The 17,297-nt window shown below is 34.7% G+C and overlaps 2 protein-coding genes, 1 non-coding gene and 1 pseudogene across 3 annotated transcripts in view; 1 reads left to right on the top strand and 3 right to left on the bottom strand.

Moving 5' to 3' along the window:
• The window catches only part of LOC146168210 (uncharacterized), a 59,236-nt gene extending 56,937 nt beyond the window's left edge, over positions 1-2,299 (top strand). The window contains exon 19 of the mRNA XM_083389184.1: positions 1,651-2,299. Within this exon, the coding sequence (XP_083245310.1) occupies positions 1,651-1,796 (146 nt within the window). The 3' untranslated portion in view covers positions 1,797-2,299. The remainder of the gene's footprint in view (positions 1-1,650) is intronic.
• A 4,750-nt stretch (positions 2,300-7,049) lies between these two features.
• Positions 7,050-17,297, bottom strand: part of LOC146168207 (rhomboid-related protein 2-like) — a 33,237-nt gene continuing 22,989 nt past the window's right edge. Inside the window, exons 5-7 of the mRNA XM_083388807.1 lie at positions 16,101-16,201; positions 7,946-8,000; positions 7,050-7,881 (exon numbers count right to left, since the gene is read on the bottom strand). Of these exons, the coding sequence (XP_083244933.1) occupies positions 7,637-7,881; positions 7,946-8,000; positions 16,101-16,201 (401 nt within the window). The 3' untranslated portion in view covers positions 7,050-7,636. The remainder of the gene's footprint in view (positions 7,882-7,945; positions 8,001-16,100; positions 16,202-17,297) is intronic.
• Trnaa-ggc (transfer RNA alanine (anticodon GGC)) lies at positions 12,561-12,635 on the bottom strand. Its single transcript has one exon. It is a non-coding gene; the product is annotated as a tRNA-Ala (tRNA).
• On the bottom strand, positions 13,898-14,641 carry LOC146168208 (uncharacterized; annotated as a pseudogene).

Below are 17,297 nucleotides of genomic sequence, written 5' to 3'. Positions count from 1 at the left end.
ATACATTATCTATTGCCCCAGTGGCGTATCCAGGGGGGCGGGAGTTCTTACCGCCTTTTTGTAAGTGATATTATCGTTTTTTGTTCGTTTTTGTCATGGCTTAACAAACTATTCGAAGCGGCGTGCTTTTTAAGTAATTGGGTCACGCGTCTTAATCTAACCTAATGCGAAACCAAAATCGAGCGCAAAACGCCGTTTTTCGTCTTTTGCTTGGTCGAACGTAAACGCTGGAAGTTTTTCTTTTTCGTTATTTGTTTAGGTTGACTGATTAGCAAGTGTGTATTCGACAATTGACAACGCTAAGTCAAACCTTCTTTCTTTTTTTCTCGCTACAAAAAACGTCGAGTTATACGCAGTATGTTCCTCGCTATTTCGGTTTTCTGCGCTAAAAATTTTGGGGTGGGGGGCCAAAAAGTTTGGACTTTTTTGTTTAGCTTTTGTCATTGTATTAACTCCTGTAACAAACACAAAAACAATGCTAGCAAACCTTTTCGAGCAGCAACTGAATGAGTGTTAAACGCAATACCCAAATTCATGAAGAGCAAAAACTGTCTAAAAGTAGTAAAACTACATTAATGTATAGCAAACGTAATATTAACTATATCGTTTGTGACGTAACAATGCATGACAATTGAAGGTGTGGCATGTCTGTGATCGAATGTTATGGTACTGCTCATAAGTGCTAAAAAAACAAATTATTAAGAATAATTTTTTATAAATTTTTTTTGGGGGGGCCATGGCCCCTCAGACCCCCCCCTGGCAACGCCTATGGTGTAACATCAATATTTGTTTAACTGAAGCAGTTCTTAAAAGGAGGTATAATGGCGACTGTCGGTGCGTATCAAAGTCTCCATTTTTAAGTAATGATGATTAACGCAAAATTATGCTCTTTAAAAACTGCGCTGCTGATAGTCGAATTATGTGTGATTCTACCACAATTAATCACACCTATTTCACGGTCTTGGTTGTTTTTTTGCCTGAAGTTAACGATTGCACACCGTGATTTTGCAGCTGGCGCCAGACAGGATTGTCGACGACGCACGCGGTCGCTTTTGCTGGACGTATTTGGCTGTTTCTGATTCGTTTTTTTTTTTCACGTCTTGCGATCACTATTCTATGACATCATAATGTCACTTTTTTATGACGTCATTATTCATTAACGTCAGACGAACAAAAATTCTGCCAGCCTGCTTAAAAGCGCCGGGTAAAATCGTAGTAACACATGTTTCAAAAATGCGACGCTTATCAGTCACCTATTACAGGGGTCAGCAAACATTTTTGGTTAAGGGCCGGATCACTGAAAGATCTGCCATTAAGGGCCGAATAACATAAAGGACTTCCAATCGTGAACCGGATATAAAACTTCGTGTCCACTTTTATTAACTTGATTATCGTTAAATGAATGAAATATAAACTGCAATGTAACAAGAACTGTAGTTAAGTATAATAAATTGTCGAACAGTCAAACGAAGTTCTTCAAAATATAGTTTGGGATTGTGTCCTTTGCGAGCCATATCTGGCCCACGGGTCGTTTGGTGACCCCTGACCTATTACCGTATCTTACTAGGTCGTTGTCTTTTCTTATACTGCTCGTATAAAACATTAATCTAATAATGCCATTACTAAGTGCAAAACATGTTTTCGTTTCAGATTTATTTCAATCTGTTGACCAAGTTTCCGTCGCTTTAGCTGTCATTTTGGCTCTTCTATGTGTTATAGGCCTTGCGCTCCTGTGCTGCATCTTTTGTGCCAGAAGAAAACACAGAAGGCGCAAACAAAAACGAGTACTGATTTAAAACAACAGTTTTTCATAAACAAGTAAACGGAATAAAAAGCTAAACAAACACTACATTTTTTAATTTGCAGTTTTAAATGGTTTCAATGTAATAGACAAATAGACACTTTAATTATTTTCATTCGTAACAGAAAAACTAATTAACTGATTCTTGAGTAAAATGTGTGTACTGTACATAAAATATATATCCAGTTGGTAGCGATGGTATTAATAACACGCCATCTTTATTTCGGGAAAGGGTTTATCAGTCCAGTGGTTCTCAAAGTGGGCGATATCGCCCCCTTATTGGGAGCACTGGTCTGAGATGTATTATTGTCTGAATTGAAATTATTGCCATTTTTACTACGTGAATAGATTTTTTTTAGCTTCGGTTCGCTAAAACTATTTTCGGTTATAAGGAAATCTATATAATAGTCATTTAATTGAATTTTGGCTACATAGCCTATTTGTGCGCACGACTTAGCTAGAAACAACAAGTGATTTCAAGATTAATATTTTATGACGTCAAAGAGGGGGGGGGCGACAGTGCATATAAGTTTGGGAACTCGCTTCGCAATGTTTTTCTCTGACTGTTTGAGTGTTTAATGTATCGCAAATAACCAGGAATAAATACCAACAAATGTTTGTTGTGGAGTATGTCGGACTGTCGGTTCTTACTTTCAGGTGAAAAATTATATTTAACGAAGCCGAGCTAGAAAAATCTAGCCTTTAAACTCACGACCACTGCCATACTTGACCCGTATACCAACTGAACTATATACACCGGTCAGAGGTGACAAATCCAGAAACCACCAAACACCATTGCCCTGCTGCTTCGGTTCGTATGTGCAGTACGGGAATCGAGCAGAGGCGGATCCTGGATTGTTGTTATAGGGAGCATGACAATTTTTTATCTTATGTGCATGAAACGAAGTCCACAAATCGTCTCGACGTATATAATGACATTCGTTTAGCTCAATACAAACAGAGGACGTATACAAAAATAACTTGGCGGAGTACAAGAGTGAGTTATTAATGCAGTAACACAAACTTTATCCAATGTAAGCAAAACAAAAACAAAAATGAAAGGCAATGAGGGCACGATTTTGAAGATGTAGTAGAAAGATCAGCATTTTACGCAGTGGTTTTGAATGGCTTCAAGTAGGACAAAAAAAGCTTGCCTGGCGAAATGCTGCTCATATCTAACAATCGGTACTGGTATGTAAACAGCAAATGTAACAAGTTTAGGCTACTTCTAACCATGGCTACGGAGTCGGTTAAAACCCAAATCCGACTCCAGCCAAATGTGCCGATTTCGTCGAGCCCAAGTCCAGCAATGTCTCGACAGTCTGTATTTTAACCATTTTCGGAATTAAAGTAACGTGGATATTCGGCAAACCACTCATAGGGGTGCCAAATAACTCATCCACCAACAATGCGTGGTTGGCAATATTCTACCACATGTTATGTTCCATCGGTAGTATTTTTAAAAATGTGGTGTTGCTTAGAAACATTTTCTATTTTACTGTGTAATCGATACAAACAGAACAACTTTCGGCATGATACTTATTTAATATCAAAGGGGCGCAAGGCACGAGGCATTTTACAAAAGATAAGCAATAAAAAAGGTGAAGAATCACAGTTTTATACTATGAAAGTCATTCGAAACAATATAGTAGTGTCATATAAGCGCGGAAGTGCGATTTAAAAAAAAAATGAAAAATCATTGTTTATATTAACCTAATGATGTAAGAGGCAAACTTAAATTTGACTTTCGGCATGACCCCCCCCCTAAAAACTATATTTTTTGCCAAATTTAACTCCTAAAATATAAAAAGCATTTTCGTGATTCGTGCGAAACTTTATTTTACAGGAATTGTTTCAGTACTGGGGTTATTCAACCGTTTTATTTATCCTGCCGCTGCCGCTGTGTGGACTCCAGTCAAGGCTGCCACTCGTAGGGATATTACCCTACGGTAGGATATTTTCGCTTAAAGTAGGGAGTAGGGAATACCAACGGGATAAATTGTACTTTGCAGGGAAAAGTAGGGTGTTTTGGTAAAAAAGAAAATTATGGGGATCAGACACTTGCAATGTAGTTATTTACTAAGTAGGCCTACTATTAAATTATGCAACTTGTTATTGGTTTTAAATTTAAGATTTTCCATTTTTTAGGACGACTTATTTAAAATTGCATCACACAGGTGAATGATATTATGCGTTTTTACCCTTTTTAAATAGCAACGGTGACGCCCGTCTGAAATCCTACCACAAGGAATATTATTTGGGTTAGCGTTTGGGTTCGGTTAGGTTAAGCAATATTATTCAATATTAAAATTTAACACATCCTCACCCAAACACTACGCGCCATAACAGCAATTTGAGAATATAATCCAGCCCAACTGGAACCCCGTTTCAACTTGGGCGAACCTGGCGTGCCGAGATTGTTTTTGGGCTTCATGTTTTTTTGTATAAATTTACTCCTATCAAAATGTCGCAGCAAATATCCGTCATTCCGCATCATTTTTACTGTTTTTGTCTATTTCCTATTTGTTGAAACAGGCTATTTGCCCGGCTCGCCTGTTTACCTAACTTCGCACTACTGTAACCGGATCTGCAAAATTGCCTTACGATTTATTGCTTAAGTCGTTACAGTAGTGCAAATTTTACGACGTACTGTAAACGACTTTAGCAATGAATCGTATGTAATTTTGAAGATCCAGTTACAGTACGGTAGTGTTAATATTGTGCAGAAGAAGGCACTAGCCGTTTACCGAACTTTAAATTTCGAACTTTGGGGACCGGCTTATTTTTCTAAAAATAGAAAATTAAAAAAAATAATTTCAAAATTTGAAGTACGGCAACAGGTTGCCAGGCAAATTGCCTCTTCCTATTTTGTTTTTTAGCCTACTTACGTCAATAGAGTCGTTATAGAGCCCCTAGATCAGGGGCGTGCAACTGTTTATCGCAACGGGCTATACTGTATAGTTATGATGGTGCTGCGGGCCAGACAATCGAACAACATTTACAGTTTTTATTGAAAAAACGTGAAATATTAATATATATTCAAAACACTGCACCCATAAAGGAAGATCATTACCAGCAGAACAAGGCAGTTTTACTACAATGCACACTCTGACGCAATAATGAAGGTTCCGTCAGTGTGACGTAATACAAATTGAAAAATACCAACAATTCCGTTACAAAAATAACTTATTAAAAATAAGAAAAGTATTAAAAATGAATGGGCTACTTGACGGATTCTGTGCGGGCCGTAGGGGAGAAGTGGGACCAATGCACCAGTCCTGCAATTTGCCCCTTAAACAATTTAAAAAAAATTTCAACACATTTATGGAATCGAGATTTTTCCAAAACGTATATCAGGTGATTTTTGTCCTCTAGCTTTTAAGGATTCATAGTAATGACAAGTATTCTAATTTGTGAGGCTAAACTAAATTTTTGCAGCTGTCTTTAAGTCGCGCTATCTCATAGTGTTTACTTTTTAGAAAGTTTTAGTTTAGTAACAAGTATGTCATAAGCTTACTTTAAGTTATGAAAGTGGTTGTTTAAACAAGACAAGGTAGGTTTGGATTTTCTATGACAAAAAGTAAAATATGGCGGTGATGGGACCTATGCACCACTACTCCCCGGGACCAATGCACCATTGGTGCAATGGTCCGTCTGGTTAGTATTTATTCTTAACCATTGTGAATATGGGTATTTTATAGAAAAAATGCCGACATTTAAGAAATATAACCTTAGGTATAAAGGGGCAGTTTTCGGACTACCAACTAAAATGTGCTGTTAAAGATGTTCTGGAAAATGGGACACCATTACGTAAAGTAGAAAGAAATCGTGGAGTCAGTTACTTGACCTTACGAAGATACGTATCCAAAGTGCGTAGTGGAGAAAAAAGTGCTGAAACAATTAAAAAGTTATCCATGACGCTCTAATAGTGATGTTAATTTTCAATGTCAGTTCAACAGTGATGATTCAGAGACGTTCTTTGATATTAAGGATGAACAAAATTCAGCAGACCCGGAAACGACCAGCACTGTTCCGAGTACGGTCGAAGATGGAGCATTTGTGGTCGCACGAGTATAGTCATCTCAAGAAAAATTTAAGAATTTTATAGCACAAGTAGTATATGGACCTGATTTTGACAATTACTATGAGGTAAAGTTTCTTAAAAGGTCAGAAAAGGTTTAAAGTGGCTTTGTGTATCCTGAATATGAAGACTTAGTGTGTGTGATGCTGCCACCTTCACCTGTAGCCCAGACCAAGCGCCTTTCTGGTATCCTGAAATTTTCTATCGATTTATCGCATTACAATATTGCTTAATTTTTGTGATCTTTCGTAACATAACACCAATTCAGTTTCAAACATGGCTGTCAATGTTGAGCTGTGTCTACCCAAATGACTGATATAAAAAATACGGGTCTGAATCATGGGCGTAATCAGGAGGCCATGCCCCCAAATTTCGAACTTACATATTCAGAACATTACGACATGAGGCCCTAAAATTTTGCCTGGCTACGCCACTGCTGCCTCTAACATTGTAAACGTTTTAATTCTTGATCGCTTGACCCTTGAAGCCATTGTCTCAATATGGTGCATTGGTCCCTTGCTACACCTTTCACAAATAATATAATCAATTAAAAAACAATCAAGCCATTTAGTTACGTTTGTATGCTGTACATATTGTAGAAATTTAAAAAAAACTTTCGTTCTAAGAAATGTGGTGCATTGGTCCCACCTCTCCCCTATGTTGCACGCCTCTGCCCTAGATCAACCCGCCATAGCGTAGGGAAAACGTAGGGTAAAACTTGCATGTGTGGTAGGGAAAAATGAAAATTTAGAGTGGCAGCCCGGACTCCAGTCCACTATCTAACGAAATTCAAGTTAGTTTTGCCACTTTCTACAAAAATGCAAGTTACGTCTTTTTGAGGATTTGGGTTGAAATGAAGTGTTTTCATTATGCATTATTTTTATCGTAAATTTGCTTGCTATATGTTGCGTTTGTTTTTTTATTTGAGTTATTGCTCATAGTAATCAGATGAGCTTATCAATTTAATTGTTTAAAGTTTAATTTGATTTAGACTTGTGTTGTTTTACAAATGAGTCGGCTTGGACTTAAATGACTTGTTTACAATACTGGTCATTTGTGGCGTCATAACTAAAACTTTTTTTGATTCCCTCACCCAAACAAAAATCCTTGACAATACGCACGAGTAGTGCTGAAACACTTCTTAAATTTGGTTTACGCCAATAAATGTATGGAGAATCATAAAGACATTTTTTATATGCATAATTGGTTCAGAAAGGGGTCCACAGATTTGATTTTAGCAAAGGGCAAATAGCTAAAAGATGCGCCACGGGTTCGCGTTAATAAAGTAATAAAAACGTAAAGCTATTTAACGCAACACAGAAATACAACGTTTTCCAATGGCCGTTTAAAACAAAAATAGTCCAATGCATTACAAAAATTAAGACAACAGAAAGAGAATCCATGTTGAATAAAACAATTTCGAATTCTGTCCGTTTATACAAAAGAGGAAAAAAGAAAACTATAACAATCTTCTACTGCAGTGGTTCTTAAAATTTTTGAGACACGCCCCCTTTACAATTTAACAAAACTTGCGCCCACCTTGTTTCAAAATAAAAAAACATGAAGCAGAACAGCGGTTTATTTCCAGGTCAGTTGCATTAATGCCAAGGATGTAACTGTTTTTTGAATACCAAATCTTTAATTCGAGGATTAGTCGCAGAGAAATATCACTTCGCCCTGATGTTTAGTCATAATTTATACAGAGTTTATCAATTTCTCGCCCCCCTTTTTAAGAACCACTAAACAGTAGAATTTTAATAACCAACGGGAGTTAAAAATAGATTCCAAAACGTTGCAAAACCACAAAATACACAATAAGCTATTAAACAAACCCACCATTTGGAATCATTAACTAAACTTTTATTGAAATTACTGAACACTACGTATCCGATTGAAATGCCAGCTAATCCACCAGCAAAGTGCGCCGCAAGTGAAACCTGTGGAGTCTCATTTGCTACCACAAAACGACGATATAAAGAAAAACCAAGATCAACAATCGCTAAAAAATAAACTTTAGAATAACACCCAATTATAAAATTCTACAAAAAAATGAATAAAATTACCTATGGATAATACGAAGAGCAGATGAAGGCCATTAAAAGCAATCTTTTTCCAATTCTGTGAATAAAAATGGTCAAATGTTTAGAATGTTGTAAAAACAAATTTGGATTTGACAAGAATCTACAATATTGAGGAAAATAAAGTTAAATTATTAACTGCGAGAGAGTATTGTCTCGCACCCCAAAATACAATGCATACAAAGTCATGCACCTATTAGGTACAATTTGAAAACAAAAATGGGATAAATTCAAGCTTTTGAATCTCTGTTTAACAACATATCAACATTTCAAAATGTCAATACATGATCAGTTATTAAAAATGAGTTTCGCAAGAATTTTCTGAGGACATGCTCAGGGGCTCTTATACCTCAACTACAACGTTATTTTGTGACATTAAAACATGCCTTACAGAATGTCGAAACAAACAGAAATTACACTCTGAAACTCATATTATACAAACTTTAAGTTATAGGTATCAAGATATTGCCAGCAACCATAAGAAATAAGCTATCACAATAGTTGAAACACTCAGCTGCTTGGCAACCAAGGGCGACGGAAAAAATACCCAAGCATTTTTTGAAGTCCACTAGGAAAAAATGCCCCTCCCAAACTATATTTTTACAATGTTTTTGTATGTTCCTAGGATTGCATTCAGCTAAACGGTGCCATGTGTCTACAGAGTATATATTAAAATATAAATGCCATTATATGGAGCAATATGTAGGCCTTTTCACCTTTCAATTAAAATTTATGTCACTTTAACCCAAATAAAAGCATTTTTGTTGCTTTTTTTGGGTTAAAGTGACAATCGCAAATTAGACTGCAGTTCAGCAACATATTTGCACATCAGTTTGCTCAGGAACATCCAGTGTTTTTAAGCCCTTAGCTCATACCTTTGTGAGGTTAGCTCTGAGATATTAAACAACCTTTTATCTAAAGGTATCAAAAAATTTTATATGCGGCTTGCAACACTCAGTCTTTACAGTTATCTGGCCCTTTGTGAAAAGTTGCAAACCAGGATTTCAAGAATTTAGAATAAAGAAATCAAGTATACTATTATTACTACTACTAAATTTGGGAGGAATTACAATATGCATTTAAGCTGTCATAACACAAAAAAAATTCATTCACAAACAATCCTGACAATAGGTTCAAAATAGTAATTTTACAGAAATCGTAATGCGTAAAGAGACAAACCAAAATACATAAAATACCAATTTTGCCTAAATAAATAAGTTCAATACAACACAATGAATTCTCAAAAAAAAGGTCGCGTTTTTTGTTGTAGGTGGTTTCTTTTCAAGAGACAAACAGAGCAACGTCACTCACACTACTCTCTCTCAAGCGAGAAGCCAGGCGATGGGTAAAATACAAAGAAAGTTAAATGCTCCCAGACAGAACAAAATTAGTCTCTTTTTATGAGAGAAAGCTGGATAAATCAGCGAGCATCTTAAGTGAGTGCGTCCCAAAATTGTCATGGGTAAACAATTTTTATTTTCAGAGGTAATTTTTTTTATGTATGATGCAGTTTAGTGCCAGAATTACTTTTTTGCTTAAATATCACACAAGTCTTTACAATTGTTGCTACAACCATTACAAAAACAACACACATACTTTACTTTGGTTGCATGTTAAATTGTCACAATATAAACACACATCACATGTTACAAAAGTTATATTTACCTACAACGTAATATGCAATAGTAATAAATAGCCCACGTCATATTGAATTGTTTTATTCTGTATAACTATGCAAAATTTGAATAGATTTCGCAAACCATTGCGTTTATTGCAGTTGTAATTGGTTTACATCCCTGGAAGAATGCCAATAGTCCTTTACCAGAATTAAACTGGTAAATACTTCGTCATTGTGGCAGTTTTAACAGAAATCAATTTTCATCTTCAAACAGGAATATTTTTACGTTGGATCCAGTTTGGTAGCACGCAACATTGCTTATTGAGTTACATATTTTTTTACATTGTACAAAAAACTGTGTACAAAGAGTAATTTAATCTCAATTGTTTTTTTACAGTCAAGTTTCAAGTTTTCAAGTTTTATTTTTCTCCCCATCCACGCTTAATACAATACACATGCAAATAGAAAAGTAAATAACGTTACCGGATTTGGGGAAGGATCAGCCTTGAACCACAAGTGGTTATACAAAGATACCGACCCTTTCAATTTTAGCAATATATAAGTTTGAATTGGCGAAGAAAAAAAAGTTACGAGGAAATAATCGTATCAACACAATTAAGACTTTTGCAAAAAACTAAGTAAATAAAACACAGCTACGCACATAGCAATAAATAATACATACATGTCATAAACTGAAAAAAAAAAACATCAGTATAAACGAGGCGTGAAATTACCGAAATACCCATGCATGGAATATCGCCCTACGGCGACCACTGGACAGTAATTGAATTATTAATCACATGGAACACGGTTGCAATCAAATGGAGATTTGAGATACAACAAAGGCAAAACACCCTGCGGAGAAAAAACAAGGGACCACATGGTGTCAGGTAAAACAAAACAAAAACAACAACAACTGGATGCTGGTTTAGCAATTTACATGTGATGTTCAGTAGTTGTCCAGGTATGTAAGTTTCAATTCACGTTTAAAAACAAACATACTTTTGGTTGCAATTGTATGCGGTATACTATCCCATACTTGTACACATTTGTATCTTAAAGATTGTTGGCCACGTGTTGTGGAGATGCGAGGAACATAGTAGTTTTGCTTAAGGGCTTTTCTTGTACCATATTTGTGGACTTCTGTCAGACGAATGAAAAAGTCATCAAAGACCCTAGGTAACTTTTTACTTTTAAATTGGTGCATAAATTTTGCCAGTTCCATATCATGCATTTCATGTATTCTTAAGATGTTTGTTTGGTTGTATAATTTATTTGTTGAACACTGGTAAGGGCTATTGGTTATTATTTTTATGATTCTGTTTTGTAGCTTTGTAGCACGACTATCTGCTGTAAATTTGTTCTTATATTTTATTTCTAAGTATGTCTGAATTTACATAGTGCTTTAATTTGGCAAGTACTGCTGCTGCTTTGACGAGTTTGCCACTGAGGGATTTTAAATGAGGAACCCAAGACACTTTTTCATCAAGGATAACGCCAAGATATTTAATGGATTTAGTTTGTTCAAGGTCAGTCCCAATTATTGTTATGTTTAATTGTGTTCTTGAAGCAATTTTGTTGTTTGAAAATACCATATGTTTGTTTTTTTTAAGGTTAAGACAAATTGATTTGCTCTCATCCTCAATTGAGGGTTGACTTTTTTATTTCTTTATTGATAGACAGCTGGAGTTTTGCAAAATTGTGGTCAAACATCCACAGACAAGTATCATCTTCAAATAGACGAGTTTCAAACCTTTATGCAGCTGGCAGATCATTGATGTATATCAAAAATAATAAAGGGCCAAGGTTGGAGCCTTGCGGAACCCCACATGTAATGTCACTGTAACTTGATTGCTGCCCTGAGATGTATGGAGCTTGTTTTCTGTTTGTTAAATAACTTTGAAAAAATTTTAATATGTGCCCCCGAAATCCATAATGTTGCAATTTTTGTAAAAGTATTTTATGGTTAACAGTATCAAATCCTTTGGCTAAGTCTAAAAATATAGCACAAGTTGTAAGTTTTTGATCCAATAGAAAAACCAGCCTGTCATGGATTTCTGCAATGGCCAAATTTGTAGAATGGAATTGTCGAAAGCCATTTTGAAATCTTGTTAGTATAATATTTTTGAAAATACAGGCAATAAGGATATTGGTATATAATTACTAACTTCTTTAGAATTTCCTGCCTTAAAAAGAGGAATTACTTTAGCAATTTTCAAACAATCTGGGAAAGTGCTTGATGAAATTGATTCATTGAAGAATGTGCACAATATTGGAATAAGGGAAGGAGCAGCTAACTTGATTAAATAAATGGGAAGGTCATGTGGACCTGTTGCTTTTTTTGGATTTAACTCTTGAATGGTATTGTAGACTTCAATTTCGTCTATGTCATAAAAGGTGAATGAGTTCGAACTACCATGTTTAAGATATGATAGTGGTGATTTATCAAAGGGAACAATTTTTAAAGCTATGTTTTTACCTATGTTTGAAAAGTATGAGTTAAAAACATCTGCTATGTGTGTTGGGTTTGTTATTGTAATACCATGTTGAACTAACTGATCTATTTGCTTTTGTGCGCTTGTTTTGTGTGTGACAATTTTATTAATAAGTTGCCATGTTTTTTTTACACTATTTTGATTTGCAACAAATATTTCTTTGTATTAATTTTGCTTTGCAGCTCTTATAATAGTTTTAAGTTTTTTTGTCTTTCTCACTTATATTGCCAGCTTGCATACATTGCATGTATAATTTGTTTTTCTTTTTAATTGATTTTAAAATCCCTCTAGTTAGCCATTGGTTTGTTTGTAAGATTTTGGGTCGTCCGGTTGATTTTTTGTAGGGAGCATGGTGATTAATTATTTGTTGCAAACTGGTTATGAGTATTTCAAATTTTTTATATATTGGTAGATCGTCTAAAATCCATTGCAGACTCACCGAATCTGTCGATCAATGATGCAAGCAGAGCAGACTAGAAAAACAACTAGCCTGCAGTGAGGTTCGAACTCACGACCTCCGGTCAAGCCGGGACCGTCGCTCTACCAACTGAGCTATGCAGGCTCAGAAGGGAATGAGTCGAGAAACAACCATACGCCAATGCTTGCTCAATCTGTTAGTACAAGCAACTTCATAATTAAGGGGATCGCCAGTATCATATCATAATACAATGAATCATCATTGATCGACAGATTCGGTGAGTCTGCAATGGCTTTTCGTTATACGTAAGCCGTTATCGTTGGTCAAAAGCAGCTTCAGAAGGGCTAGATCTCAGTTGTAAGCACACATATATGTGTGTACATATGTTTCATCGTCTAAAATGTTGTTTTTTATGCAGTGCACATCATGAAGATATGTTGTTGGATCCAAATTATTATAATCCCTTTTTAACTTTGGGTTGGTTAGATGTATTGGGTGTGATTGTTTTATAATTGCAAATGATGGTAAGTGATCCGAAATATTACAGATTATTAAACCTGGTATTATTGTATTAGATGTGTTGTTAGTATATGATCTATAGCGGACATTTTTTGTGAAGGTGCTGTATGTTATGGGATTTTAATTAACATTCTTGCATTTAGGCTTGCTACAATTGAGTTGTATTGTTGAATTGTGGAATTTGTTTCAATACTGTTGATATTAAAATCACCCATTATGTAAAATACTCTCTTTTTTGTGTTTAGTTTAAATAGGCAGCTTTCAAAGTGAGAAGAGAATGGTGCATTGTTGTGTCCAGGATGTCTATACACAACACCTGCTACTACACTTTGAAGGTTCAGCTGTATTTCAATCCATAAATTTTCGCATTTGTCAATCTCAAGGGAATAATGTGAGGCATTGTTGTACTTTAGTGTACTCCTTATGTATAGACCCACGCCTCCCGCATTTGTTATTCAGTCATTCCTGATAAAGTATAATCTTGCAAATTTATGTTGGTAACAGAGTTAACATCCAATTTGGTTCAGATATGGCAATAACATCTGGCTTCACAAAACTTGTGAATAAAAACTCTTCTTGTATGTGAAGATTACATGACAGACTTCTTACATTGAAATGAATAATTGTTAAGTCATTGCTGGTCGTGGTCCTGGTAAGTGTCCTATTCATCATGGAAAAATATTTTACATCCTTAATATTTGTCATAGTATGGGGTGTTTTGCTTTTGCACATTGTATGTTATAAATGTATTTTTTATAGAAAGGTTGCAATAGAAATACAATATATGCATGCAAAAAAACTACAAGTAAAGAAGTGCATTAATGACAAACGTGTTAAAAATGTATACATACTGAATTTGATTTTGAAAGACAAAGAACTTTTCCATATCATGATTTAACAGTGGTGATGGGAATGTTGTTGCTCTTCATGTCTTCTTGTGTGCGGATAGCGATGGTTGGGGATGTTTGATTTTTTTGGAGAAGAATCACTCCATTTTTTGTCCACAGGTATTTATATCCATGTTGTCTTTTACGGAGCAAGCAGTGGTGAAATATTTTTTGTTAGATTTTGTGAGACTTTCATTAATCAATATAAGTGGCCGATCTGCATCTTTTTCAGATGCTCTTGATGTATACAATTTGCTTTGATTACTAAAAACTTCATCACGTGTTTTTCGACTGGTGAATTTTGCAATAATGGCAGGATAAATTTTCTTTTTTGGGGTTTGTGGTCCATCTTTGAAGGATCCAAGCCTATGGGAAATGCTGATGTCACATTTCCTCACAGAAACTACAACCTGCTTTGCCACAGCTATAACAATGTCATCAGTGCACTTATTTGGTGTGGGTGCAACTCCCTAGATTTCCAGACAGTCCCTCCTGCCATATTGCTCCAGCGCGTTGATATCTTGTTTGCATGTTGTCTCTTGTTTTATATATTGTATTTCTTTTTGTAAATGAGTTTTCTTTTTTAATTGTTTTTAGTTCTCCTTCTGTACTAATAAGTTTTTTTTCAATAACATCATATTGGTTTGGCAAAAATGCTTGACTCTTTTTAATAGCCTGCAGCTCAGCTATTACAAAATTGAGTTTTTCTTTGACCTCACCTTTGTTGCTTTTGACTTGTGCCATCAATTTGACACAAAAATTTATAATTTTGACCTTTTAGAAATACATTTATTTGAACACCATATTGTTGTTTGAAGTACTGTATTATTGTCTTGGCGTTGTCACTTGTCAACCACACGTTTTAGACATTTTACTGACAACCGGCCGAACACAAATTAGTTATCTTTTCAGGTTGTGCAAAACTCATGAAAATGCTTAGTTGATATTTTTGTCATTTCAAAAAAACAAGCAACAATAAAAATGCCAAAGAAAAACAAAACGCTGGTTATATTATAAAAAAAAGTTGTCCAAACAATTGAAATGCAAATAATTGCTGAAAATTAACAAAGACCTACTATATTATTAAAATAGGAAATGGGATAATTGCAAATCACAAGCGAAAAAAATACAGCAAATACTGTTCAATACATTTGTCGAAATCAGAGATACATAACTATATAAAGAAAAAATGAAGTTCGAGCTGAACCCAATGCAATAAACTAGGCCTGGTTAATTCTGCAGGCTCATGCATACCGTATATTCCTCTTATAAAGATATTATACAGTTAAAATGTTGTTGAATGTACTTCAAACCTAAATTTTTTTGATAAAATTTAACAAAATCAAACAAATTAAAAAAGCTGACTACAGTTTGTTTTAATTTTTTTAAACGATTTACGTGCATTTTAATCGATTTTTACTCAAAATAATTTTATCCTAACATAAAATTTTTTTAACTTTTTTTTGACAAGTCAAAAAATAATCGCCCTACTTATAAGGTAAGATTCTTATTGTGGGAAAGCTTCAACCCAGGGTTTCCCAAACTGTGGTCCGCGGTGATATGACAAAATTGAAAAGTCACACATATACGTTGTACAGTAGGTACCCTTTCAAAGATAATTACCGCTTATTCACAACTTAATGATTTTGAAAGCTATTGCTATCCAGTATATTAAATCTTACTTGTTGCGCCTTTGTTGTAGTCAAAAAGTTGTTTACGAAAAATTCTCATATTCCTCGTCTATGACGTAATAATATTTTATAATCGCCATTCGGAAAAATACAGGTCCAGACTTTCCGTGGACTCAGACTTGTGAGTTTGCCTTTCACAAATAACGCTGAGAATTGATGATTTATGCAGAAAGAAGCAATCGCATCCATCCCATTGATGTTGTCAGTTTTGTAAATAAATAAAATTCTGATTTGTTTATTTTTTGCTTTGTAGTGCGGTCCGTGATAAAACAGATCACAAATAGTGGTCCGTGGTACAAAAAAGTTTGGGAAACCCTGAGTTAACGCGTTTCAGACATAATCAGTGGAAAACAGTCAGGGGATGACCAGTGCCTTTGTTGTTTTACAATAGGCTTCACATATCGGCTACACAGAAACGCAAATAACACATTATTTAATATGAAATTATTGTAGGGACCATGTGTTGCAACGTTCCAATTAAAGACTAATAAAAAAAAACTTTAACTATTTACCATGATTATGTTGGAAAGATATCCTCCTAAAAGTGCATAAACTCCACCAGATGCTCCAACCAAATAAACATAAGGATCAAATATTGAACTTGCAAATGAACCTTCATGACAAAGTCGATATTAATAAAAGTGACACAGAACTTTTCTTTAGCCAGTACATTATTACGCCCAGAACATCATTATGTTCAGACAAAATCTTAAAGGAAATAAAATCATTACAACAAATAAAACATCAGTTATCAAAAATATGTTATTATTGTTTTCTACATGTAAAATTTTCAGTTTTAGTCCATCCGTTTGTACACAAAAGGGTTTGACAAAAATGTATTAAGCAGGTGATACGAAACAGTGTAGGTGTAGGTTGAGTGGATTCATACAAAATTAAAGAAAAAAAATTTCAGTGATCTCTTGCAGGGAATAGTAAAAATACTTGTTTGTTAAATGTCAGTGCTGAAAGGATAAAACAATTCTATAATTTTATCACAAAATAGATATCCATATTTAAATTATGTCGTGAAATATTTCAAGTAGTAAGTGTTGATTTTATTATGGATCAAAGGCTATGTTTAGACTCGTGTGAAATCACTGAAACAGTAAAAAGCTAAAAAATCACGAAAAAAAGCCAAAAAGTCAAAAATAAAATAGGATGAAACATTTTTGTAGAATCAGTTTACTTGTCATCAGATGCATATTATTATGATGTTGCATATTACCAAGTAAGTTAACTTTTCGCCTTTCATAATTAAGTTTAGGAATTTGTATGCAAGAAACCTTCTACTGAATCATTTACGATTATATCATCCCATGGTCATGGAACTGTACGTAGAGCCAGGTTTTCCATATTCCAAAAACTGCGGAGCGACACAGAAGCTTTGGAAAGCCATACCAGAGGTGTAGATATATTCAATCAAGTTTTTAAAACTGTAGGCATTTAAAAGACATACTTGTCAAGTGAACAGATTCTGCAGTTGCAGATTTTTTTGTGACTTCTCTTTCAGGGACTAAAAGCTTACAAAGTAGAAATATAAAACCAAAAATGGTAATTTTGAAAGTTTACTGCAACAGATGATTTTCTTTATACAAAGTTAACTAAACGTTTCTGTGGACTTAACTCAAAAAAATCATGCAACTGACTTCTTAGGTATCAAACAGATGCAATTAGAAGTATAGGAAAAATTGCTTTTAAGTGACAGAATC

The sequence above is a fragment of the Ascidiella aspersa genome, chromosome 1, assembly GCF_963924565.1.
Source record: "Ascidiella aspersa chromosome 1, kaAscAspe10.2, whole genome shotgun sequence".
NCBI classification, from domain to species: domain Eukaryota; kingdom Metazoa; phylum Chordata; class Ascidiacea; order Phlebobranchia; family Ascidiidae; genus Ascidiella; species Ascidiella aspersa.
Note: the sequence above shows the minus strand (reverse complement) of the source record. Positions and strands in the feature narration are given on the sequence as shown.